General features: G+C 43.7%; 1 protein-coding gene across 4 annotated transcripts in view; it reads right to left on the reverse strand.

The window, feature by feature from the left end:
* ATP11C (ATPase phospholipid transporting 11C) overlaps positions 1 to 26,228 on the reverse strand; it is a 589,522-nt gene that overhangs the window by 109,774 nt on the left and 453,520 nt on the right. For all 4 annotated transcript variants that reach the window (XM_069212455.1, XM_069212454.1, XM_069212452.1 and 1 more), the window contains exons 18-19: positions 19,727 to 19,908; positions 1,591 to 1,854 (exon numbers count right to left, since the gene is read on the reverse strand). In XM_069212455.1, coding sequence (XP_069068556.1) covers positions 1,591 to 1,854; positions 19,727 to 19,908 — 446 coding nt within the window. The remainder of the gene's footprint in view (positions 1 to 1,590; positions 1,855 to 19,726; positions 19,909 to 26,228) is intronic.

The following is a 26,228-nucleotide window of genomic DNA, read 5'->3' on the forward strand; positions in this document are numbered from 1 at the left end:
TAAATGCAAGTCAAAAGGTTCATCGACCTATTCCAGTCCCCTTGTAAGTTTACTTATTAAGGTCTGATGCACTAACAGAAATTATCCATGATCTCACACTCCATCCCAAAGCTGATAATATAGAAGAGCGAGCCAAGTACCCAGATTCCGAGGTCAAGATCTTGATGTCAAACCAAAACAACATATCACTTACAGCACTCCCAAGGCTGTGATTGTTGAAGCTGATGATGAACCAACTGGGCAGGCCTTTCAGATGCAAAATTGAAAGCGTCAGAGGCAAAATGAAGCTGACAAGGTGGTCTAAACCGACTAACGATGAGGCAGAAGTAGTTTGGAGGAGGGGCACATACCAGGACTAGGATGGAGACCATCCGCTGGTCAAGGATAATTCAGGGGAACATTCACCAGAGGGGGGAGGGAGAGCATACAGTGGGCCTGGAAACTCTTTAGTGTCCAAATGTGTGCCAGAGGGAGTTGGAGAAGGTCAAAGCCTCACCAACAGAGCCTGATGAATACTGTCACTTGAGGAGGGTCAGAAATAGATGCCAATAAAACCATGAATGGATCATTCAAACTATGCATCATGCTGGAACAGAGCTAGGCAATGGCACCCGGCCTGTGCTGAAGTCAGCAGATGTGGAGTCTAAAAACAACATTGAGGTCGGAGTCGAAGAGTGATCGCATACAAAGAACCTGGCTTGGATCAGAGATGGATGGTGGATAAGAGGGACACCTCGCAAACAGATGGAAGTAAAGTATCAAAGGGAAGGAGGATACAACAAGAAGGATGAATCTTCAAATAAATCTCAGTGGCAGGATTCAGACTAAGACTGGGCTCTACAGCGTTCCCTGTTATTTCCTCGGTCTATCAAAATACTTTTACTGCCCACTGGGGTCAGTAGGGAAAGAAGCCTGAGGAAGCAGTCCACGGGATGCGCCAGAGAAAAACACCAAAAAGGGGACCAACAAAAGTGATTATAACAGGATCACTAGGACTGCACAAATGTGAAAAAAGTTCAGAGAAGGGCACCTTGGATCCGTGTTGAAGGGCACTGGAAATAGGGAACTGATTTCAGAGTACCAGTTGGTGCCACTGCTCAATCTTCTGGCACAGGAGAGCTTTTGCAAAATGTTTAGATCCAGTGGAAATTTATGAGTTTAGGAGTAGAATTATCCATGAGAAGGTAAATAGCATCATACTGATAAAATGCTGGAGACATTATGCTCTCAATCCTCCTGCTACTAAAAGCAACATGAGAGTCCTCTTACTTGTTACTATGCCTTCAAACAGTTTTTAGGGCTATAATCCCCATACTCTACTAAGAACAAGAGTTAATAATGGAGAATGACTTTTTAGGGTCTGATTTAGATTTCGGTGATGGATATCCCACCCTCTTTACTACGATCTCTATAGGATATAATTGGATCGTAATACTTTGGACGGGATACTGTCACATTTGTGCAAGAGTATTCCCCTATGCCAGATCTAAATCAGGCGCTTAGTAAAGTTGCAAAACTGATCTATTTAAAATGTTCTTTGAATAGGTTAAACAGAGAAAAAGTACAAGGGAAAGATGTTGCATGTCTTACCTTTTCATACTCCCTTTTAATTTGGGAACGTCCTGCACCAACCTCTTATGATAGTCAAGCAGCAGTTCAAGCAAGCGATCTTCCCTTCGTTCCCCACCATCAGTGGTTTTTATAGTTAGTTCCAGTAGCTCAGTATTGGTTTGGAAAAGTCTGCAGGCATAGCATGTGGATTTTGCAGTCTCCATCTTGTCTCCAGTGAGCACCCACACCTTCATGCCTGCAGCATGTAGAGACTCAATAGTTTCAGCAGCTCTTTCCTGGAGCCTGAAAAGAGAAGCAATTGAATTCAAACCACTGAATAAGGTAAAATATTATCTTATTCTATAATCATAACCCATATGAAAACAAGCATTAACCAGTCCCTAATCAATTTGCTTGGCTTGATGATTCTTAGAAACTGGGTTTCTGGTTGGCAGAGGTATGACCCTTGTCCAAGCAGGAACCACAATCCTAGTCAGTTTAATTTAGAGACACATCATATAATAACTTGTGCTCACCCTCTAGTAGCTTGTCACAGAACTTAACTTAAGAGGCAATGTGTAAAGTATTTGTGCAACACTTCAAACAGCAAATCAGTGAAAAGACCACACAAAAGACAACACACCTGGTTAGAAAAACAGAAACTAATTTTATGAACAAAACAACAAACATCCAATTAGTAGAAGTTGAGATGATTTTTTTAATGATTAAAATGCACTCGACTGCTATAAAGCATAGAGCACCAACCAAAGCTATCTGGTCGCTAGACTGGATTGAATCCAAAAGTTCAGGCCAACCATGATGGACTGCGAGTTGGATACAGTCCCAGGTAAATCCCGCTGGGCCCAGAGTCCTGTTCGCGGAGACGACGTTTACTGGGAACAAGGACAGAGTCGCTGGCAGTGGTCTGCAGAGAGTCGGCTGGGCATCGAAGGCGGCAATACTTGTTGTGCAGGGAGATGAACTTGCAGAGGCTCTAGCTGATTCTTTGAGCGATTGCTACGAGCAGGCCAACTTGTTGTTGCAAGGGGCCCAAAAGCTTGATTTCAGGAGCCAAAATCCACTTCCAAGGGCTCAGGACTAGGGAGGTGCCTCTTAGGGGCCAGGAGCTGGTTGAAGACAGGTCCAGGAGCTGTAGCAGGTGAATTGGAAGTCTTTTTTGCCCCTGGGACTTAAAAAGAGGGCCGCAAGTCAGCTCAGCAAAGCAGGAGTCCAGCATAGTAGCCGCTTAGCAGAGTGGCAGTCCTTGTTGCAGCATAGCAGTCATACTTCCTGGCACAGTATCCACAGGTCCAGAAGTGTACTGAGTTGGTGGTATCAGAGGTCCAGGACTTGTACACGGTTGCACTTTTGAAGTGGGAGAGACTTCAAAGAAAGGCCTTTGAAGTGCATAGTCGTCCTCCCTTCCTGCTGTGCCTGCCTCCAGACTCACTGCAAGGGGTATGCAGCTTTTTTGTGTGGGGCAGGACACTGAGTCAGCTCCTCCCTCCAATCCAGCATGGCCCATGAGGCTGTGGAAGGCAAATCAGTCACACCTAAGCTCCCTTTGTGCATGCCTGTTTATAGGAAATGCACAAGCCCAGCTGTCACCCAACCCCAGACATGTATTTGATACGAGCAGCAGGCACCAAATAGCTAAAGTAAGAAAATGCCAACTTTCTAAAAGTGGCATTTTCAGAACTGCAATTTAAAATCCGCCTTTACCTTAAGTTGTGATTTTAGGTTGTGAGTCCAGAGACCAAACCTATCTCTTCCAGATGGTGAATTATACTTATAAGAGGTAATAAGGTGATTCCAATGTTATCCTATGGGAGAGATAAGCTTTGCAGTAGTGAAAAACTAATTTGGGATTTTTTTCACTACTAGGGCAAGTAAAACTTAAAAGTACATTTTCTGCCTTTTTAAATACATTGTGCCCTGTCACGTGGGTTATACAGGGCCTACCTAGGGGTAGCATATATTTATACAAAGTGAAGGTTTAGGCCTGGTAAGAGGTTTATCTTGTCAGGTTGAAGTGGCTGTGTAAACTGCGCAGACAGGCTCTGCAGTGTCAGGCCCGAGCCATGGTTATGGGGCTACTTAGGTGGGTGGCAAAACAAGTGCTGCAGGTCCACTAGTAGTATTTAATTTACAGGCCCTTGGCACATTAAGTGCTATTTACTAGGGACTTATTTAATTTACTTATATGCCAATAGGTGTTAAGCCAATGTTACCTGAGGGGAGAGAGCACAAGCACCTTAGCACTGGTTGGCGGTGGTAAAGTGCACAGAGCCCTAAAGCCAGCAAAAACAAGGTCAAAAAATTGAGGGAGGCAGGGAAACAATTTGGGAGAAGACGATCCAATGCCTGCCAGGTGTAACAATATTACTAGAGCTCTCTCCTGGATTTGACACAATCAATCAAAAATCTTGAGTGCCAGACTAGACTTATTTAGGAGTGGGTGACAAATCAGAATCAGTTGGTCAAGCAGGTTCCTTTATTGTCCATGACTACTCCCTTCAAGTGCCAAATCCCTCAATGCTACAAACACTCTCTCAGCCTTTACAATGCACAACTGGAATCAATGACATGTATTGTGGAGGCTCACAATCTTCCTCAAACTTGTACATGGAATGGAATCAAGACAAACACTGTCTGAAGCAGTTACAAAACTGGATGCACCACAGTTATCTTTGAAGAGAGAAACGTTGCTTGTGGAAAAAGTCGACCCTTCACTTCTCCTTTTCTCACTGCCAGACCACATTAATCTGGCCTCAGCCAATCACCAGATCTGAAGGTTTGCAGCCTGGGTTTGTCTTCAGCAATAATCTTAACCTTACACTTCATGTGAACTGAGGCACCAAATGTGCATTCTACCATTTACGCTTGCATCAGGACATCCCCCACCACTTTTCTACAATCCAACTAAAAGGTTGCACTAGTCCTCATTATGCTATCATCTCACCTATATTACTGAGCAGCATTGAGCTCCTTAATTGACCAATAGCAAAGAGTTTAAAATCATGCAGCACAAACATTGCATCCCTCCAACCCTCAGATCAATACAATGGCTACCTATTATAGTGAGATTCCACTATAAAGGCTGTGCATTGTCCCCAGGTCTGTTCAGAGTGGTGTGCCACTTTACCTGGCCAGAGCCTGCTATAAGAATATGAAATGGGGAAGGGAAATGAGGAGGGAATAAAGAAACACTGCATTAAGCCCAGGGGTGGTTCCTCTATGACAGGGTAAGAGTTTTGCCCCCTGGCCCCTTTATTGTGCAAGCTCCAGAGGGGTTTCCTTTTGTTATTTTAAGCCTCAGGAGCTGGGAAAGAGCTTCCACAGCACCTGAGGCCGTTTTTTGCTATGTAATGATCAGCGCGCTGAACACCCACTAGACACCAGAAGTTTTTTATTTTACTGCAAAAGCATCAGGCCTAGTCACCACCCACCCATACAACCTCCAGCAGTCTTTCTGCCCTCACTTGGGGCAGATAAGAGGTGTTTCCTCCAAACTGTCCCCGGCAGGGGGTAGATAGCCCACTAGACCACCAGGGATTATATTTGGAGGACAAGAACCCTCCCACCCCGAAGCAATGGGCTAATGCGCTTCCTAGGGCCGAAAGTATTTCTGCTTCCCTGGGGGAAGGTTGGAGATTGTTACCTTCAATCTGCCCCCCGGGAGAGCAGGGCAGAAAGCCCACTAAACACCAGGGATTTTTTGGGGGGTGAGAAATGGGTGGGGTCAGCCCTCCAAGGAACTGGGCCTAATACCACCCCTCAAATGAATAGCAACAATCTTTCTGCCTCCTCTATCCCACGAAAGTGGGAAGGTCAGAAAGGCCACTAGATACCAAAGAGTCTATTTTTATTGCTACAAGGTGTAGGGGAGGCCAGCCCACCTGCCCACACATTGGCCCTAGTCTCAACCTCCAATATGACCCCAACATTCTTTCTGCCCCTCTGGGGACTAAAGCACCCCCATCTTTTTGGCAAGAAGGGAAATTTTGATTTATGATGCTTTTTTATTCATACGTATGGGTAGAAGTGTTGGGCTAGGTCCCAATATCGTCCTACTTCTGTCTTGAATGGCTGGACTTTTTGAGTTGGGATCAGCTGCCACCTGGGGAAACTTGTCAAACCCAGACATTTCTGAAAACTAGAAAAATCTGGGGAAATCCAGGGTGGTGTGCCTCATGTGGATCCCACAAAGTTTTCTTACAGACAGTGCCCTGCAAACCACAAACTTTGTCTAAAATTGCACATTTCCCTTACCTAAACTTCCGGAATCAGCAAGAGTCCACACAATTTCTACCATCCAGTGTTCCCATACTTAAAATATTACCCCATTTTTGTGTCCTGGCAAAGTGCCTTCCACAGGCACAAATTAAAGCAAGGTCAAAAAGAATTGCTACACAAAACCCCTAATGACTTTTGATGCTTGCCTTTTGTGTGAACTAGGCCCAGCCACAAAAGCGAGGTAGCATTTTTATCAGAAAACTTAGGGGAATGCTGGAGATTCCAAAACTTTACATCACAGAAACGTGAAGAAAATGTGCTTTTTTTTAGTCAAAGCTTGAGGTTTCCAAGGGATTCTGGGTAATTCGACCTGGTGAGAGCCACGCCTGTAACCCTATGCTGGATTCCCCTGGGTGTCTCGTTTTAAAAAATGTAGAGGTTTGCTAGGCTGAGGCTGTACTAGGGGCCAAAATTCACAGTTACCCTCTCTGCAAAAAACGGGTTTGTTTTGGGTGAAAAATGCAATGTACCCAAGTTGCCTTTTGGGCTGCTCCTGTCATGAGCATGAGGCCTACCTGCTCAAGCGAGGTACCGCTTGCATCATAAGACATATGGGAGCATAGAATAGTAGGATATTTATTATTATCAATAAGATTTTGCTGCATTTGTGACTTCCAAACATAAGCCGGTGTGTAAGGAAGAAGACATTTTGAAAAATATCCTCCAAGTCATGTGCTAGTATGAGTACCCTTAAATTCAGAGATGTACAAATACCCACCGCTCCTCAACTCCATATCTTGTGCCTATTTCAGAAATACATCGGTTACCATGGTACCTATTTTCACTCCTCACATTTGAATTGGTCTATACTCATTGAAAAATCATTGCACAGTGCAGCTCAGTTGTTGGCTCTGAGTATAAATATAAACATATATACACATAGAACCAAAAGGGTCTAGGGAATGTAGTGGTATATTGCTCTTCTAAATCGGTCATCGTGACAAAATATTACAGATGAAAACATTGTAACAAACTGCTGATTTTCCCTACTCCTTTTAAATTTGTATTTCTTTCAACAGTTAATTTATTTGGGAAAACCTTAAGGGATCTACACAAGATCACTTACTGAACTCGGAATATTTTCTACTTTTCAGAAATAAATACATTTCCTGCATCACCCACGGATTTCACACTAGTTTGCACCACAAACTTGAAGAATTAGTGCCAGATCTTATCACCACTCACTTCAAAAAGGTTCTCAATGAAGTCATTAGTACCAGGGTTTTTCCTTAGCTATGGAAGGAGGCTACTGTTATCCTCCTTAAAGAACGCCAAATAGAGAGGTCTTAAAAAATGTAAGTCCCATCTTACTTTTGCCTACACCAGTCAAAATCCTGGAAAAATATATGAATCAGACCCTGGTGGGATTCATTGGCACTCAGAACCTTCTGGAACCTTCTCAGAATGGTTTCTACAGTGGTCACAGTACTGAATCTGCTATGGTCGATGCAGCAGAATATATGCGGTCTCAAGTGGACCAGGGCAGTACCGCCATCCCTGTGAGGCTGGATCTATCTGCTGCATTTGAGACAGTGTTCCCAACCCGCTTAGTGCATAGATTGCACCGGGCAAGGGTAAGGACACCATATTGGCCTTACTGAGCTCTTTTCTTAACAACAGAATCCAGAAGGCCAGCAGCCCAGCTTCATGGCATCCCCTCCTCATGCAGAATCCCACAAGGGTCCCCACTTACCCCCACCTGATTTAATATATATGTGGCCCCACTCACATCCCTGGTTCAATCTTTTGGTTTCCATGTCCTATCTTATGCTGGCCATACCCAGATCATTGTTTCCATGTCTGATGACACCACAAAGAACTAGGAGTTATCTTTGATAACAGGTTGACCTTTGACACACAGGTCAATAAGACAAGACTTTGAGAAAACTATTTCCCTTCATTCTTCCAGAACGTAAAACTGCAGTGACTATTGCCCTTGTGATGTCTTGCTTGGCTATTGCAATTCACTTTATCTAAACATCAACAAATCCTCCCTCAAGAAACTTTAGGTGATTCAGAATGGAGCTGCCCGATTATTTCTGAACACACCTAAACATTTCTAATTGAGAGCAGGCCTGCGCTCCCTTCACTGGTTACCGGTTACACAAAGGGTGAACTTCGAAGCCCGTTGCATGGTACTCAAGGTTCTGCACCAGCAAGGGTCATTTTCCGAGGTTGGCATTTCAATGGTATTGTCCCTTAACACAATTAAGATCCTCCTCTCTGAGGAAGGCTGTCATACCTAATTTTCGGAAGACCAGATGGGTTGGCCGTACCTTCTCGGTAGCGGATGCCAAACACTGGAAGATGATTCCTATAAGGCTTTCTGGAAGCAACTAAAGACATGGCTACTCTCTCTCCCATAATTTCCCCCACTTTTAGGGCTCTTTCTCTCTGTTGGTAGTGCTTTGACACTAAAGGGCATAAAATGCTTTATAAACTCTAAATACAAAATACAAATACAAGAAGGTTAGGAGCACAAAAAATAGGAAAAATGGGCTACCTCTTTGAATAATGCCAAAACTGTGGTAAAAAAAAAAAAAAAATAATAATAATAATTCAACTTTGCTTGTTGCTGAAAGTGACTTTAGCACATCAAACCGTTTGTTGATGCCATTCTTATGCTAAAACCAGACACTTTTATCCAGAGAAAGTTTTTTTAATTTTTCTCAAAAAAAACAAATTTAGCTGTATTTTGGCTACTTTCTCATTCCTCTCCAGGAGAATCCACAAACCCTTGGTTCCTTATGGTGGAAAAAAAGACACAAATTTGGCATTGATAGCTTATGTGGACAAAACGTTATGGAGCCTGAACTATCCCAAATAGCCCAAACAAGGCTTAGCACAGGCTGGGCAAAGGGGGGCTAGCAGTGTAAGGGTTATTTGCCCAGATCAAAGAAGAAAGGAGTTTTGCAAACTTCCCAGTGCTGGTTCTTCCTGTGGGGTGACAAGCTGAATGAACTTCTGTAAGTATGAATGGAGCGAACTTGACTGCATGAGTTACTATGTTTCGTAAAAATGGATTCCTCTTTATGTGGTAAGTTATGTTATGTTATGTTATTGGATCTTATATAGCGCCAACTACCCGGAGGCCTTGTAGTGCTGTTTATGTGGTAAGTTGTTTGGTTATGTGATGACGATGATTGTTGCTTCAATTGGAGAGCTCCCACACACTGTTCACTTATTTTCATTTTCTAACTGACTCTTCCAGTTCGGTGGTCAGTCTTGCGCAAAGGTCCTATGAATTAAGAGGACTGCATTTTTGGTCAACAAACTTTTGGATATAGGGACATAGTCTATCTATACCATTAGGAAATATTGACACAATTCCTTGCTAGCTCACAGTGCCCAGTCTGAACCTCTTAACATACCAGGGTACCAGATCGCGTCTGCAACCTCAAACATGACTACTCGGACTCCCAAAGAAATTGTGGAAACAGATCAATGCAGATCAAATCTTTCATTGTTACTTTGCACACACAAAGCAGAACACAAAAAAGATACAAAATGTATTTTCAACCCTTTATTGCAGTAATCATATTCTTGTATTAAAGGCACGAGCTAGGCAGATGGAATAAGGCATGGTAACCAGCATTACACAAATGGTGAAAAAGATAAACAATTCAACTATGTGTTGGTTTACTCCTATCTGCCACTAACTACACTATTGAAATCACAGTGCGAGTACCCTCTACCAGATCAATTGGGATAGCCTAGCCCTCATACCTGGGTAAGATGTACTGAGAGGCAAAGACGTTTTTCTGATATAGTGCAGGCTTTCGTTCCTTGCAGAGAAGAAGTTAGCAGGGCTGCATCTCGGACACAGGGCACAACGTTCCAGGACAATCCCAGCACAAGTGCTCTTCTGCCGAATGTAACACAAAGGTGATTTATATAATGAAACCTTGCACTGTTTCAGAGGTGCAGAGCTGATGCAATGATATGTCTGTGGCTTCGGAGATGTCTCCAATGAACAATCATAAGCAAGGACATTGTGTTCTGTGTGTGCCTAGCCTTTGGCGGAGTGTGTACACTACATGGCAGCAGCGTTTACAAGGAATAGGACTCCTGTACAGTCTTTTCGCAGTACATTATTGCATGTGTATTATATCATGTAAAGGGTCAATATTAGAAAAAATGCAAGCTAAAATGTGCATTCTAAAATGGAGGTTCTGTGCAGGCCTTGCCGTGCTTTACCTCAGAGCCAGGTCGGAATATAAAAAGTTAAACAGATTTCACAATGTCAGACTGTATTCAACAGAGCAATCCCTCAGGCTAAACAAATTTCACTGGCTCAGTTACGAAATTTATCTCTACAAACTTAAAATGTTCACATGGCTGACATATCCATTACGCTACACTGACCTTACATGCTCAGGGTCCAGATGATAATCAGTGGAGGTAATAATGTTATGAAAATAGGAATCAACATAACATTTTTTTTTTTAATCAAGCATGTGCATGTATTACAGCCCCATATAATGAAATTCGACCTCATATGTCCACATATATCACAATCGCTACAAGACTAGCAGGGATATGTCACGGATGGCCACCATACACTTGGGGTGGTCATCAATTTTGCAGGAAAACCATCATATTGACAAAGATAGCCATCACTTGCATGAGATCACAATTATGCAAAGAATACCTACAATATACCAAGTAAGAACATTATTCTTGGAAGACCATTATGCTGTGGAAAACCTTAATGGAGTGGGCATGACTCCCTAGTGCAAATTAAAAGAGGTAACTGAGATTTGGTCCTCTGACACATGCTCATAGTAGAAGACTGGCTTGATCTCAGCCTTCGCCACCACATCCAGGAGAAGCATCTGACTCAACTCACCCATGCAGTGGTGCCTGTCCCAAACAAGGACATGAGCTTTACTTCACAATGCACAGGAGTATCTCTAGCAGAAGACAGTTTGATTCCCAGTGCGACATATACCTCCTGGGAGTTTTGACCCATTACCTTGGACCATGACCACCAGTGGCGTAACAAAACTAGAGCCCCCTTGCAAAACACATGGAGAGGGCCCACCCCTCCACTCACTCATGCCAGGTGCCGTGCTGAGGTGGCCCCTTGGAGCTCACCCTCCCCTCCCCCGCTTTGCAGGGGCCTTTGTTAAGCCACTGGTGACAATTGGGTCTGGCTGGTAAACCTAGGGTATCAAGGAAAACGTTTCTTGTAACCATGAGCTTTCATCTCTCTTAAGGTTAATTCTCAGTTTGTGTAGATTCTGTCTGGGTGATTTACAGTTTGGATGTAGAGAGCCCTGGGCAAGGCACAGGAAAATGACATAGTGAATAAAAGGAAATCATACAGTCTGTATGATGAGAATAACAAGGGAATTTGGACAGACTGGGTGTATGGAAAGTCCTTATTAGTTCTCACGACCCTCATGTTCTGCTCCTACGAGTAATCTTGTTTCAACCACAGGCTCTTGTTCCCTTGACACCTCACGATTCCCTAATCACTGTCCCCACTTGTTCACTAGGAAACTAGTGTTGCTCAGCAGAATGGTAGGTGGAAGTTTTAAGTCGGTCCTTTCTTCTTTTTACTTAGTGGTTGGAGGGCAAAAGAGTTTTTTCATAAACTCAAACTACATCATGTTTGGAAATGAGTAGTAATATAGCAATAGATGATGCCTATTAAAAGCTGTGTGGCAAAGCAGCAGGTGATGCTGTCCAGGACTGAGGTACATTGCTAGAGCTGAGTGTAAGTCACAGTACTGGAAGAAAGGGTAGGAACCACAGGTAGGACTGAAGTGAATTGACAGAGTTCTAAGTATGCCATGTACTAGAACAGCAAGAGTTGCTGCACACCAGGACAGATGTGCACTAGTGAAGCTGTGTCTTATTCACACTACTTGTATACTTAGGGTTTCTGCAGGTCGTGAATTGGGTGCACTGGTAAAGATGCTTATGTGTAGGAAAAGCCATAAATGGGTTGCTGGAGATCAGAATTGAGGTGCTTTTTCGGAGTTGGACATGGATTGAAATACTCGCATGGCACATGGCATTTCAGCATGCCATTTAAGAAAAAAGAGACAGAATGGGGAGGAAAAAAAGAAAGCTAACAAGACAGAAATATAGGCATAGAGGGAAAATTGTGAGGGAAGGAAGAAAGAGTGAGAAAGAAAGAAACCATGAGACAGTAGTGAAATATGTTAACAAGCAGCAAGGGGCAGACTGGAGGTGAAGAGAACCCCAAGAGCAAACAGAAAGGTGTAGACAGAATACAATAGACAGGTAGTTGAAAAAAACAAAGTTGAAATGAAGAGGCTAAATATGCAGTAAAACATATGGAAGAGAAGGCTGTGGTGAAGAGATATAAAGAAATACAAGGAAGAGAAATAAAAAGGCAAAGCGGTAAGAAATACTGAAAGAGAGGGGTCAAAGGAAGAGAGGTGAACTACAGAAAATCTGAAGGGAGTTAAGAAAATGAGAACTGAAACAAGAGACTAGATAGGAAGGTAGGAGAGCTACAAAATGACACAGGAAAATCATACTGGAAAAAAGTGAAAAGACTGGTGGAGATGGAAAAAAGGAAAATGTTACTTACCCAGTAGACATCTGTTCTTGGCATTTAGTGCTGTAGATTGACATGTTTTGCATAAGTCCGCCATCTAGTGTTAGGCTCTGAGTGTTACAAGTTGTTTTTGTTCGAATAATATTTTAGAGTCACGAAATCGAGTGACTACCCCTTTCGGTGACAGTGCGCAGAGGCATTGAGTCCTTTGTTAGGTTGTTTTCCCTCAGAGGGTGAAATAAAGAGTGTATATAAATGATATATAGATATAAATAGTAAATGAAAAGAGATGTCCATGCAATGTATGTACATATTTGCAATATGTTGTACTACAATGACTACAGGCTTCCCGGGAGGAGGGAGGGCGCTTGTGAATCTACAGCACTACATGCCACAGACAGATGTCTACTGGGTAAGTAACATTTTACGTTCAATGGCATGTGTAGCTGTAGATACACATGCTTTGCATAGACTGTAAAGTAGTCCCCTCCAAATAAGCGATGGCTAGCCTGTAGGAGTTGGAGTAGCTTGAAAAAGTATCCTAGGGACTGCTTGACCAACATTTTACCTGTTGACAAGCTAGAACATCTACACAATGGTGTTTAATAAATGTGTGTTGTGTAGACCAAGTAGCAGCTTTACAAATATCTGCTATTGGAGTGTTCCCTAAAAAGGCCATAGAAGCACCTTTTTCCTGGTAGAGTGTGCTTTAGGAGTGGTTGGTAGTGCCCTTTAGCTTTAAGATAACAAGTTTCAATAAACTTGACTATCCATGTAGCCAATCTATTCTTTGAAACTGGATTACCTTTGTGAGGCATTGAAAAAGCTATAAAAAATAGTTTTGATTTTCTAAAACTTTTGGTCCTGTCAATGTAATACATAAGAACTATTTTAACATCCAGTGTATGGAGAGACTTTTCAGCAACTGAGTCTGGCTGTGGGAAAAGACCAGCAACTCCACTCATTGATTAATGTGAAATGGTGAAACTTCCTCAGGTAGGAATTTAGGGTTTGTCCTAAGAACTAAAATGAGTCCTCTAAAGTGAACACATGTATTTCATTTACTCTTCTTAGTGAAGTTATAGCTACCAAAAAAGCAACTTTCCATGAAACAAATTGCAAAGAGCAGGAATGCCTGGGTTCAAATGGTGGACCCATAAGTCTAGTAAGTATGATGTTAACGTTCCTTACTGGAGCTGGAGGAACTTTAGGTGGAATAACTATTTTAAGCCCTTCCATAAATGCCTTAATAACAGGAATTTTAAACAAAGAAATATGTTGTCTATTTTGGAGATAAGAGCTATCGCTGACAAGTGAAGTCTAATAGAAGAGTATGCTAAGTTTGCTTTTTGTAAATGTAGCAAGTAACACACAATGGGCCTGATTACAACTTTGGAGGAAGGTGTTAATCTGTCCCAAAAGTGACGGATATACCACCAGCCGTATTACGAGTCCATTATATCCTATGGAACTCGTAATATGGCTGGTGGTATATCCGTCACTTTTGGGACGGATTAACACTTCCTCCAAAGTTGTAATCAGGCCCAATGTCTTGTACTGAGGCCTTAAGTGGATCAGCGTTTTTAGGTTGATAATATACAAAACTTTTCCATTTAGCAGCATAACACTATCTAGTTCTTGATCTACATGCTTCTTTAATAATGTCGCTACATTCAAAAGGAAATTGTAAATAGCAAAACTCTGACTTCAGGAGCCATATCCCAAGATTGAGTGTTTTGGGGCTTGAATGTTTGATTTGACCTCTCTTTTGAGTCAGAAAAGCTTAGACAAATATCCTGTTTCCAATTCATCCATAGCACATTGCCCTTGGAGTGATGGTGTGAATATCTGGACGCAAAATTTTGGCATTTTGAGTTTTCTGCGGTGGAGGAGAGATCTATTTCTGGTGTTCCCCATAGGTGAAAGTGTTGGTGAAGTACTTGTGGGTGAATTTCCCAATCGTGGACTTGTTGCTGCGTTTTGCTTAATAGGTCCGCTAGCTGATTGTCCATTCCTGGGAGATATTCTGCCTGTAATTAAATGCGATTGTGAATCACCCACTTCCAAATTGTCTGAGCTAGAAGGGACAATTGAAATGAGTGTCTCCCCCCTGTTTTTGCAGCTAATACATTGTTGTTATATTGGCTGTATGGACTAACACCACTTTGTGTGAGATTAAGAAATGCCCTGAGTGCTAGAAACACTGCTAGCAACTCCAAATAATTGATGTGATAAGTCTGTTGAATGGGATCCTATTTCCCTTGTATGATCAGGTTTTGAGGTAAGCTCCCCAACCTATCTGTGATACATCTGTTGTGAGAGTGATCTGAGGCACAGGGTCCTGAAAGGGCCGCCCTTTTGAAAGGTTGGTGGGATTCCACCATTGCAGAGAGCGGTGAGCATGGCGGTCCAACAACACTAGATCCTGAAGATGACCCTGTGATTGAGACCACTCACAAGAAAGACACAGTTGCAGAGGACACATGGTTAGTCTTGTATGGGGAACAATGTCAATGCAATAGGCCATCATCCCAACAGTTGCATCACTAGTTTTACTTTGTAAGCAAGATTCTGAAAAGCTTGAATCCTTACCAGGTTTGGATATGCTAATGCCAAGTGAGTGTTCAGAATTGCTCCCAGATAAGGCTGTATTTGTGAAGGTTGAAGATCAGAATTGAGATATTTTATTGTGAATCCCAAATTGTGTTGAAGATTACTGTGTATTCAGTGTGTTGCTGACATGTTTGAATGGTATTGGCTTTTATGAGCCAATCGTCCAGGTATGTGAAAACGTATACGTATTGTCTTCTAAAAAAATGCAGCTACTATGGCCAAGCGTTTTGTGAATACTCTTGGGGATTTTGTTACCCTGAATTGTAGTACTTTGAATTGATAATGCTTTCCCTCAATGACAAATAGTAGACAGTGTGCTTAATGTGTGGGAACGTGGAAATAAGCATATTTGAGATCTAATGCTCTCATGTAATCTTCTTGCTGTAATAGAGAGATAACATCTTGCAGGTTGGCCATGTGAAAATGCTCTGTAAGTATGTATAGGTTGGGAAGCCTGAGATCGAGAATTGACATTTAGGAACCGTCTTTCTTTGGGTATGAGGAAGTACAGTGAATATATTCCTAACCCTTGTTGAGACAGAGGAACTTGTTCTATAGCTCCTTTGAGAAGAAGGGACTGTACCTCTTCTTTTAATAGAACAGGATGGTTGTGAGAAAGTTTGTGAAAACAAGGAGGAATGTTTGGTGGAGTGGAGATGAGTTCTAGACAACAACCATGTTGGATAACTGATAGAACCCACTGGTCTGTGTTGTACCATTGTGGGCAAAAATCTGCCAGTCTTCCTCTTACGGGAGATGTATGTGCTGTGGGGATTTGTAGAAAGTCACTGTTTTGTGTTAGAGGGAGATCATCTAGAGGCAGATGTTTTGCCTCTTCCTCTATTATTTGTGCCTCTACATGATCCTCTAAAGGAACCACTGTTATAGAAATGTTTTCCTTATTTTTGTTAGAGGTAGAAGGCTCTGTGGTTGATGTTTTAAACCCACCTCTAAATTGTGGCCTACGAAAAGGCCCTTGCTGGGTGTAGTGTATAAGGTACCCATAGCCTTAGCTGTCTCAGAGTCCTTTAAAAAAAATTCTATAGTGGTATCTACCTCTGGGCCAAACAGAGGCTCTTTGTCAAAAGGTATGTTCGAGACTGCTTGTTGTATTTCTAGCTTAAATCCGGAACATCTTAACCATGTGTGTCGTCTTATAATAACACTAGTGTTAACCCCACGTGCTGCTGTGTCAGCTGCATCAATGGCACATCTGATTGAATTATTGGAGATGGCCTGTCCCTCTGTTACTATCGCATGTCCTCGTTTTTGGTGTTCTTATGGAAGATATTGTAATAATTCCTCCATTTTGTCCCAGTGAGCCCTATCATACCTCGCCAGGACTGCTTGAGAATTTGCAATTCTCCAATGATTAGCAGCTTGAGCAGCCACTCTTTTGCCTGCTGCATCTAGTTTTTTACTTTACTTATCTGGAGGAGGAGCATCCCCTGTGGATTGACTATTAGCACACTTTTGTGCTGCACTTACCATTACAAAGTCTGGTGGTAGTTGTGTCTTTATAAAAGTTGGATCTGTGGGTGCAGTTTTATATTTCTTATCTACCTTTGGTGTAATAATTCTTGCTTTAACGGGTTCTTTAAATATGTCATTAGCATGCCTAAGCATGCCTGGAAGCATGGGTAGAAATTGGGACTCTTTGTGTGTAATTGTTAATGTATTGAATAGAAAGTCTTCTTCTATTGGGTCTGTATGCAGTTGCACATTATGATACGCTGCTGCTCTAGCTGTAACTTGGTTATATGCAGTGGTAACCTCAGGGGGAAAAGGTCTAGCCTGATATAAGTTCAGGGTCACTGGGTAAAAAGGATCTGGATCACATAGATCCCATGGGTCTGTATCTTGCGGATCATCACTGAAATCGTCACTAGGAGGTGATGATGATGCTTGTGGAGAAAATTTAGGGTGAACAGAATATGTAGGTGATGATGATGGTGGTGGAGTAGAAGAAAGTACAGGAGAATGAGGTGGTGAAGGCCGAGGTTGTTCTGGAGCATCGTCCTTTTCTTTAGAGACTTTTTTAGGTGGAGGCACAGTGTTCAAAGTCTCTTGGAATGTAAGTCTCCTTTTAATTGGAATAAGAGAAGCTATAATTCTTCCTGTTCCTTTTTGTATATGAATTTTGCACGGTTTAGTGTCTATTACTTCAAGGATAGGCTTTATAGAAGATGACTCCTCCGAGGGAACTGTAGAATGTTTGCTCACTACAGTTTTCGGCTCTGAACCCTTCAAGACCGAATGTTTTACTCAAATAAAAAATGTCAGCCCGAAGTGGATGGCATTTTTGTCGGCTCTGAAGTGGATGGGTCCGCTTTTCGGCTCGATCCCAAAACAGACTGGGATGAAGATGCCTGTTTGGTCGGTGCCAAAGGCATTTTGGTCTTTGTTAAATTCGGTGGCGAGCCAGAAGGTGGACAAAATGAAACAAACACAAATGATGGGTGGAATGTGCAACCAATCAAACAATCACCGTAGTCACAGATCTGGGTTTAATCGATCAGTTCTTTTGCTCACCACGCTACCCCAGTTTGGACCCAGCCATATGCAAATCAGTCTTGACCCTGTTCCCCATGGGAAAAGTCCAGTCCGAACTGCCAGGCCAGGTCCTCCCTGGACAGGAAACAAGCTTCCTGGGACGGTTTCAGAGTATCACACTTCATCAGCCAGACCAGCTTGAATCCGGTTGCATAGTGAGCCCGGGACCCATGTCTGGGCATACCTGGCGCACTTAGGGCGACAAAAGCAAACAAACACAAATGATGGTCAGAATGCGGAACCAATCAAACATTCACCCCCAGTCACATATCTGGGTTTAATCCATCAGTTTGTTTGCTCACCACGCCACCCTAGTTTAGACCCAGTCAATCTTGACCATGAACTGCCAGGCCCGGTCCTCCCTGGACCGGAAACAAGCGTCCTGGGACTGGTTTCAGGGTATCATCCTTCATCAGCCAGGCTAGCTTGAATCCAGTGGCATAATGAGCCCGTAAACCAGAAGGGGAGGAATTCAAATGTATTGTTTGGCTCCTACGAGGGCCCATGGGCAGTGGAGGATCAACAACCAATTTAGGAGTCTTTTTAAAAGTGTTTGTTTGGTGCGATGTTGCTGGTGTACTCATGTACTGCGCTGCTGGGATGGACTGACTCTCAACGCCCGAATCTTGATCCGACTAGGAGTCTCGAATGGTAAAGGATGTCTGGTGCCATCTCCAAAGTGTGGTCTGTTGCTTTCAACGCCATTTCTAGCCGACATACTCTTCGGTCCCGGAGGGTCTTCTTTGATCGAAAAGACCTACAGGCATCGCAGGTCTATTCTTTGTGTTCTGGGAACAGACAGAAATTACACATCAAGTGTTGATCTATGTAGGGAAACTTGGAGTGACACCAAGGACAGAACTGAAACGGAGTACGTTCCATCAGCCAATCATTCTCTGACTACAGTTGTCGAAGTAGGCCCAAAAAGGGCATGAACGCCCCTGAGGGTGTTAAATAGACCCTGAAGATAAAATTCGGATTGACTATTAAAGTATAGAATATCAAAAACTATAGCAACGTTGATAGAAAGATGGAAATAAAGGTCAGACGATACCGAACCGAGATTCACCGGAGCGAGAGGAAACACGTCTGAACCCGATGGCAGAGAGAAAACAATCTAACAAAAGACTCAATGCCCATGCACACCATCAGCGAAAGGAGGAGTCACTGGATCTCGTGACTCGAAAATGTTCTTTGAAGAAAAACAACTTGTAGCACTCCATTCCCAACAATAGATGAAAGAAATAAGGATTGGTTGGAGTCTGAATGGGAATGTCTGCTTAGAAATCATTGCCAAGCCGATAACCCATCATTCAGAAAACAGGAAGGACAAGACCTTCATGGAGAGTAATGGTGGTAACTACAGGCTTGACATAGCCCTCTGCAGGCTATGATACAAGGGGTTCCTACTGTTCAGGAGTCTCCTTCCCAGCTCAAGGACCTTGAATATGCATGAGGTTCAGGAATCTCAGAAGCTTGTAAATACCTTTTGCCTAGTTCCCCTTCATTGTGCGTTGTGCCACCAATAGGTGCACAATATGGCATTCAATGGCAAGGAGAAGGAAGCAGTCTGAATATCAACAAACAAGGCATTGGAAGAGGGGCTCAATGATGCTCAAGAAGCATTTGCACCACTAGAGAAGCGGGTTGGATGCAATGTATAGATGTCTTCTCTGTAGCTAAGTACATCCTACTGCACTCATTGCTCTTCGTTACCTACTACTCCTTTGAACACTCAGCTAACACCCTATCACATCAGATGGTTTTGCAAGCATATTCCTTCTCAGGCCCTATGTACTCTCCTGGACTCCAACCAATTAACAACATGGGACTACATTTAATGTTGCTAAAGCAAGGTTCAGTATGCCTTGTTATGACGAGAAGGCAATACCAATTGTGAGTAGAAAATACTGAAATCATTAACTAGGAAGCATGTTGTCTTACAAAAGAACTGTGGAATGTGTTGCACACATTAAAGTGTGATTATCCACATTTCCGTCTCCTACTATACATCATTGGTAGAATGGCGACTGAGTACTAATTGCTTTGATTATTCAAAAAATGAAATATTTCACACGATTCTCACAACCCCTCAATTACAAACTTTAATTAAAATGCTGGAGAACTACACATTTTCCTTTATTGATAGTATTTCAACACATTTGCCCTAAAGGTTACCTGTCTTCCACTGCAGTTGCTCCAATCAAATGCATGTCAGTCTCAATGTCGTCAAAAGCCTTTGCCATCTTCTCCTCTCTGTCCTGCAGAGCCATCTTGGCATCATCGAGCTGTTTGTTAATTTTTTCATATTCACTTTGGGATAGTTCTTTGAAAGCCACACATAGTGTCCGGTAGCCATCCTGGTTATGGAAGAAAAGTAGAGGTACTATGTGTACAGAAACAGCAAACGCTTCTTTCGGAGCGAGTTCAATCTGTTTCTACACCATGCAGTATACTACTTAATAAAATATATTTAAAAAATTGTAAGCAACGAGATTGTAGTTTTTTCAAACAAATTTAAATGCTAAATGAAAGATGCTCTAGGGATAATTGTATGTAGCAAGACTGGTGGAAAAGGCTTCTCTTTTTTAGGATGTAATACATTTTGAAGATTCATTCTATGCATAGTGCATGTTTTACCCTCATTGTTCAAATACTGAATTCCATGTAATGGTACTCACTGGGATGTCGTAACTGCACAGCTCAGACCTTCAATTCATACGTCAGACAATCTGTTAGGAATATGTAGTCTGTGATTTAACAAGGTGGTTTGTACATCAGCCAGGTCTACTCTTTTGAACCAATAAACAATGAGGTGCATCTGCTAGCCTTGACAGTGACTATGGAATCGAGATGTGGGTGACATTTAACCAAAGGTAAATTAAGAGGCCTGCTTTACATATGTATGTGAGCAGAAGCATGTATTATATTCTAACAACTCTTCTCGACTACATCTCAAAAGAAAGTCAACATTTCCCTGTGATAGCTGTTGAAGGAGTCTTCAACTGTTAGGAACAAAACCATGTTTCTACATCATGTGTCTAATGATGACACTTCTTGTCTGCATAAGAAGAGTGGATAGATTAAGAACATAAAAAATGAACGTCAATGGCACAATATTGAGAAGGAAGGAGACAACAGAAGTTTTTCCATCCCAAAGAACAAGTTACTTACCTTCGGTAACGCCTTATCTGGTAGAGGCACATACTAGCTGCAGATTCCTTATCTTAGAATTCTCCCCCACAGGTCAGACTGGATCTGGAAACTTTTCTTCAGCAGTACCTCTGCACATCGGTAGAGGGCGTCGAGCGACTCCGCAGCAACGTCGGCCCTGGAAATAACACCAGCGGAGTCCATATATTCTCTCCTCCGACGCACTGACATCAATTTCTTCAGTGTCTTGAAGTCTCAGACCAACACAGAGCCACAGAGAAACTGGCAATGGAATAGAAAAACTGTGCAATAGCGTATATGCCTACCAGAAGAAAAAGAGATGTCTTGAGACATAGCAGAACAGTAAAACACCCAAAACCACCACAAACGAGACTGAAGAGTACACAGTTCGCAAGCGGGGAGGATGGGTGGATCGATAAGGAATCTGCAGCTAGTCTGTGTCTCTACCAGAGATCGCATTACCAAAGGTAAGTAACTTGTTCATCTGATAGAGACAACTAGCCGCAGATTCCTTATCTCAGAATAAGATACCCAAGCAATCTCAACCTATGGCGGAGGGGCGAAAACAGACCACACCAGTCTTGCAAGAACAACCCAGTAGTACAGAGAAAGAACCAGGGTTGAGACAGAGTGGCAAGAGAAAAATATAAATGACTGATACTAGACAAGTGAACTGCAATTCCTCTGGGGAAAAGCTAAGACATGGCTGGGAAGGAACAGCCTCCACCGGAGGCTAGGCAGCAACCACCCCGTAGGAGAGGTACACTGTGAACAACCCAGCAGGATAAGGAAAGGAAACCCTGTAAGGGACACCAGAAAGACACACCCACGTGTGAAATAAAACGTGTAAAAGAGTCAAAGTAAAAAGACTAGCATAACTTTGACATACAACAATCTTACAGGCAGAAGGAGAAAGTACTCCAGACAGAAAAGTGAATGAAGACCGGATGGTGGGCTCAGATGGGGGCAAAGAAACAGCACCAGGTCCAAAAGGAACAAGAAATTGGGAAAGACCAAGAAGGTCTTGCGCAATTGCAAAGTATATAGACATACACCAGCCAGGGTAAGGAGAGAGCATTGAAGGAGAACCGGAACGACAAGGTAAAAGGAGCAGGAGCAAAAATGGAGGTCAGAAAACCAGCTGACAGGGAAACTGGAGGCAGAATAATCCAGGAAAAGAACTGTGCAGTAGGAAGCACAGAGTACCACGAAAGGAGCCTACTAAAATGTAAGAGCGGTGGCGAGGTGCGAACCCCTGGAGAGGGATAGCCTGCTGCACCAAAACAGTAGTCCTAGCCACCAAGCTAGAGCTACTTAAAACCACAAAAACACCAAGTCATGGCACCCCGCAAGGAATATGAAGGGAGAAAGACATGGCATCTGAGACCCAGGAAGGAATAAATGTTCAAAAACAGTGAGGGACTGTGAAAAGGTTTCAGAGGACGGAAAAAAGACATTGACAGACAACCAAGGCCCATGCCAAGGAAAACAAATAGGGAACATGCAAAGTGTCAAGAACACCAGCAGTAAGAAAAAAACACAGAACCATCCTGGAGGCAGAAGGACAGAGTGTGGTGGAGAAATCCGACAGGAGTAATGGCAAGTAATAATGACCGAATAGTCAAAACCACTAGGGAAGAAACCCTAGAAGCATGCCTAGAAGGAGATCAACACATGTGGTCCGTGACATACCAAACAATGGAAGGAATACCGACAACAGGACCCAAAAGGTATAACACCTCCCAGGCCATCACTATGAACAATGAAGGTGAGGGACTAAAGGGCACCAAGCAATTCTTAAACCTAGTGGAAGACAGCAATGGAAGTAGCACCATACCCCACCTAGCGAAGTGTAGCGGAGGGGGCTGAGGGAGGGATGAAAGAGAAAGTGGCGCCAGGAATGAAATCCAAGAATAAGGATGCCCTGTGGCAAGGTGAAAAAGAGGAACCAGACTGCTTCAAGAAGAGGCAGTACGAGAAAAGAACCCAGAACATCCTGCTGGAAAGAAAGCAAGAAACCGTGAAAAATAGCACAGGGAGGGCCCAGCGTAGGATGGAGACCACATAGAGAAGAGTCCATTATCAGCACAGTACTACAGGAGGAAAACAGAACGCTAGAGATCCGTTTTTTTTTTTTTAAGGGAAAAGTACCTTGAAGTAGGAGGGATGCATAGGTGGTTATGACACCAAAGGCACAAGACTTGACACCTGAGCCACAGCTCTTGGATGAAACGGGGAGCCAGTACCTCGAAAGGCAGAAAGCACAAGACATGAGCTAGAGTGAAACTGACCGGGATGAAATGGGAGCAACAACCAACACCAAATTCCTGCAGCCCCTGACAGCAGTGGCAGGAAGTGAACCACTGTCCGGGGAAGCCTGTACCACTAGAAGCAGAAGACGTTGGCCACTGAGTCAGAGCACCCTGATCCCAAAAGACACGGAGCGGAACCTGCAACAAGCACAATATGAGCCCGTAGCAGAGGAAAAAGAGAAAATGGAATATGGAAACTAAACCTTCCTAGGAAGGAATCCAGAGGTAAAGAACCTACCAAAAGTAGGCAAGGATGATAGCCACATGGGGAACAAAACATGAGAAATGGGCTAAACAGCATCCACTACCAAAAGCTCAAAGAGCGAATGTCCAACCCAGTCTCTTAGCAACAGAGATAAAGGGTAAAATGCCCAGGGTAAATAAAAAAAGAGAGGCAATGGGGCAGGTACGCCCAACAGAAGAAAATCCACAAACCGTGGTAAAAAAAGACCAAGCAAGGGCGGAGTCTCCACCAGGAATTAGGCCAAACGAGAAAAGGGCACTCTGCCAGTCTCAAAAGTAGAAACACACCAATCATGGCAAAGCCTCCCCCAAAGTAAACAAAAGGGAAAGTTGAAATTTACCAAAAAACTATAGAGGACCATACCGTTATGGCTGTGGAAGCAACCCTGTGAACAAGGGAGGCTGCACCAGCCGAGGCACAAGATATGCTCTGGAACCACTGCTCCGCTGAAAGGAGCAGCAGAAAAGAAAGGTGCTTTGCGCACCAAAGGAAGCACAAAATACCCAACGTGGATGACAAAAGCGCTTCTAAAATATGACTCCAAAACGACTCAACTAATGGAACAAACACCAGCACAATAGAGAAGGGGTGCAAATGTTCACACTTGAGAGGAACATGACAGTTCTCAGAAAGTCACAACAGACAAAGACAGAAGAGGAAGGACACTAGTCTCCACCAGGGTAATCACAGAAACAATGCAAGGCAGAATCTGCATGCACCCCAAAAAGCGACTTGCCATCAAATGGTATATCAAGGAGAGCATCTCTCACTGAGATGAGAAACTGGAGCCGCTAACCAAGCCCTGAGACGTATGGCAACAGAAGCAGCCATGATCTGTCCAGTGGAATCAGTAGAATCCATATGGGAGCGTACTGCAAGGCGAGCAGCCTGTTGACCATCTCTGATCAAAGACGTTAGAGCAGGGCGAACATCATCAGAAAGCGATGGGAGTAAACGTTCCACAGAGTCCCAAAGAGCATGAGAAAAGCGGGCCAACACACATGAAGTGTTGATGTAACAAGAAGCAGCACTAGAAGAGGCGAAAATACGCCCGAAAGCAGCATCCAGCTACCGAGAGTCCCTGTGTGGGGAAGTAGGTGGAACCTGTTCCAGCGCAGGAACACCTAAAGCAGTTTGAATAAAAAAAAAAAAAAACGATGGGTAGGGTGGTGGTGAAGAAACAAAGGGTCTGCCAGTGCCAGCAGATGCCTGTGCGAAACATAACGATTCACCGAAGTACCAGAGATAGGTTGAGGCCAGACACCTAGAAGGATGTTGTAGAGAGCCTCGCAAAAAGGCAGAACTGGTTCGGTGTCAGATTGATCCGCGGTAAAAGACAACAAGGAATCTATAGACAGTTGCACCGTAGGAAGATGCAAGTCCAAAACATCAGACACCTGCCTCAAAACATCGGTGAATGCAGTGCTGGCTTCCATCGCCAAGCCAGGGGGCGAGAGCAGGCTGGACGCTGGGGAGGAGTCTAGAACACTAGGATGTCCCAAATGAAGCACCCAATCCGAGGATGAACCTGGAATGGGCCCCAGAAGGGGAGCATGAGGAAGTGCAAGAAGGTCAGAAAGTGGGCCCAGCACAGAATCCCCATGTAAAGTCCCTAGCGTCGGTATCAATATTGACTGATGTCGAGTGGGGGAAGCTTCCTCAGAAGCAGCATCCTCCGACTCCATAAATATTAATATAGGTGCGTCGAGTGGAGTAGTCGGGTCCAACGGCGCTGTGTCAGGCTTTGGGACAAGAGGATCAGGCGAAGGCGACAGAGGCCACAAGAGGCAGTGCGCCGACCCGACTCTGGAGTCTGATTCAAGAGGGTGAGCAGGCAACGAGGTGGAAACCGCCGACGAGGACCCTGCCCAAACACTCACCACCTCCATAGGGCTGGAAGGCACTCCAGAGGGAGGGGAGGGACCAAACATAGAATGATGGGATGTATAATAATATCGCATTTGGTCCATAGGCGCTCCAACGCCGGGAAATGTAGGAAGGGATGGGTCAACACAGCTGCGGACTCCACTGGAGGAGAACGCGGAGGCGTCGAAGAGCGTGCAGGCACCTACGAATACCTACCTTGAGACGTCAAAGGTGCAACCGAGATCGATGGAACAATCCGAGAATGACTCCTGGAGTGCTTCCGGGACCATGAAGATGGACTGCGACGCCGACGCGAAGAGGACTTGTCCGCCCGCGCTGCAAGGAGCTTCATATAACGCTCCCTAAAAAAGACTTTGGCTTCAGAAGGTGGCAGGCGTCACCGGCGTCATGATGAGATCCCAGACACCACAAACAGACAGAATGAGGACCGTGGCTGACATCTGCCTGCAACAGGATCCACTGGGCTTACACCCAGAAGGCATACACACTATTTACTGTGGAGATATTTATTTTTAAACAAAATACCCGAAGTCCAGTAGAAAACGCGAAAAAGGGGTCGAAGTACTACGATACACCAGATCTGAGTTGCTGCGTAGAATAGAAGAGACTGACGTCAGCACGTTGGAAGAGGGAATATATGGACTCCACTAACGTCGTGTTCGGGGACAACGTTGCTGTGGAGTCACTCGATGCCCTCTACCGATGCACAGAGGTACTGCTGAAGAAAAGTTTCTGGATCCAGTCTGATGCTTGGGGGAGAATTGTAAGATAAGGAATCTGCGGCTAGTTGTCTCTGTCAGATGTCAATATCAATGAGGATTGATGTTTGAGGCAAGGCCAACACTGAGATGAATGCTGCCGATACTGTGAGCATCATCACTGCTCACAGGTTTTACATCATACACCCGCACAAGAACCATCATCCATCTCTGCACATCACCACTGATCACCAGTTTTCCATCATCCATCTGCACAGGAAGTGACTATAATGGATTTCCCATCATTCATCTGCACTGGAAGTGACATCACTCTTTCCCCTCCCAGGACATACTTAATGGCAGCC

Source organism: Pleurodeles waltl, chromosome 2_1 (genome assembly GCF_031143425.1).
Source record: "Pleurodeles waltl isolate 20211129_DDA chromosome 2_1, aPleWal1.hap1.20221129, whole genome shotgun sequence".
In the NCBI taxonomy this organism is placed as follows: Eukaryota; Metazoa; Chordata; class Amphibia; order Caudata; family Salamandridae; genus Pleurodeles; species Pleurodeles waltl.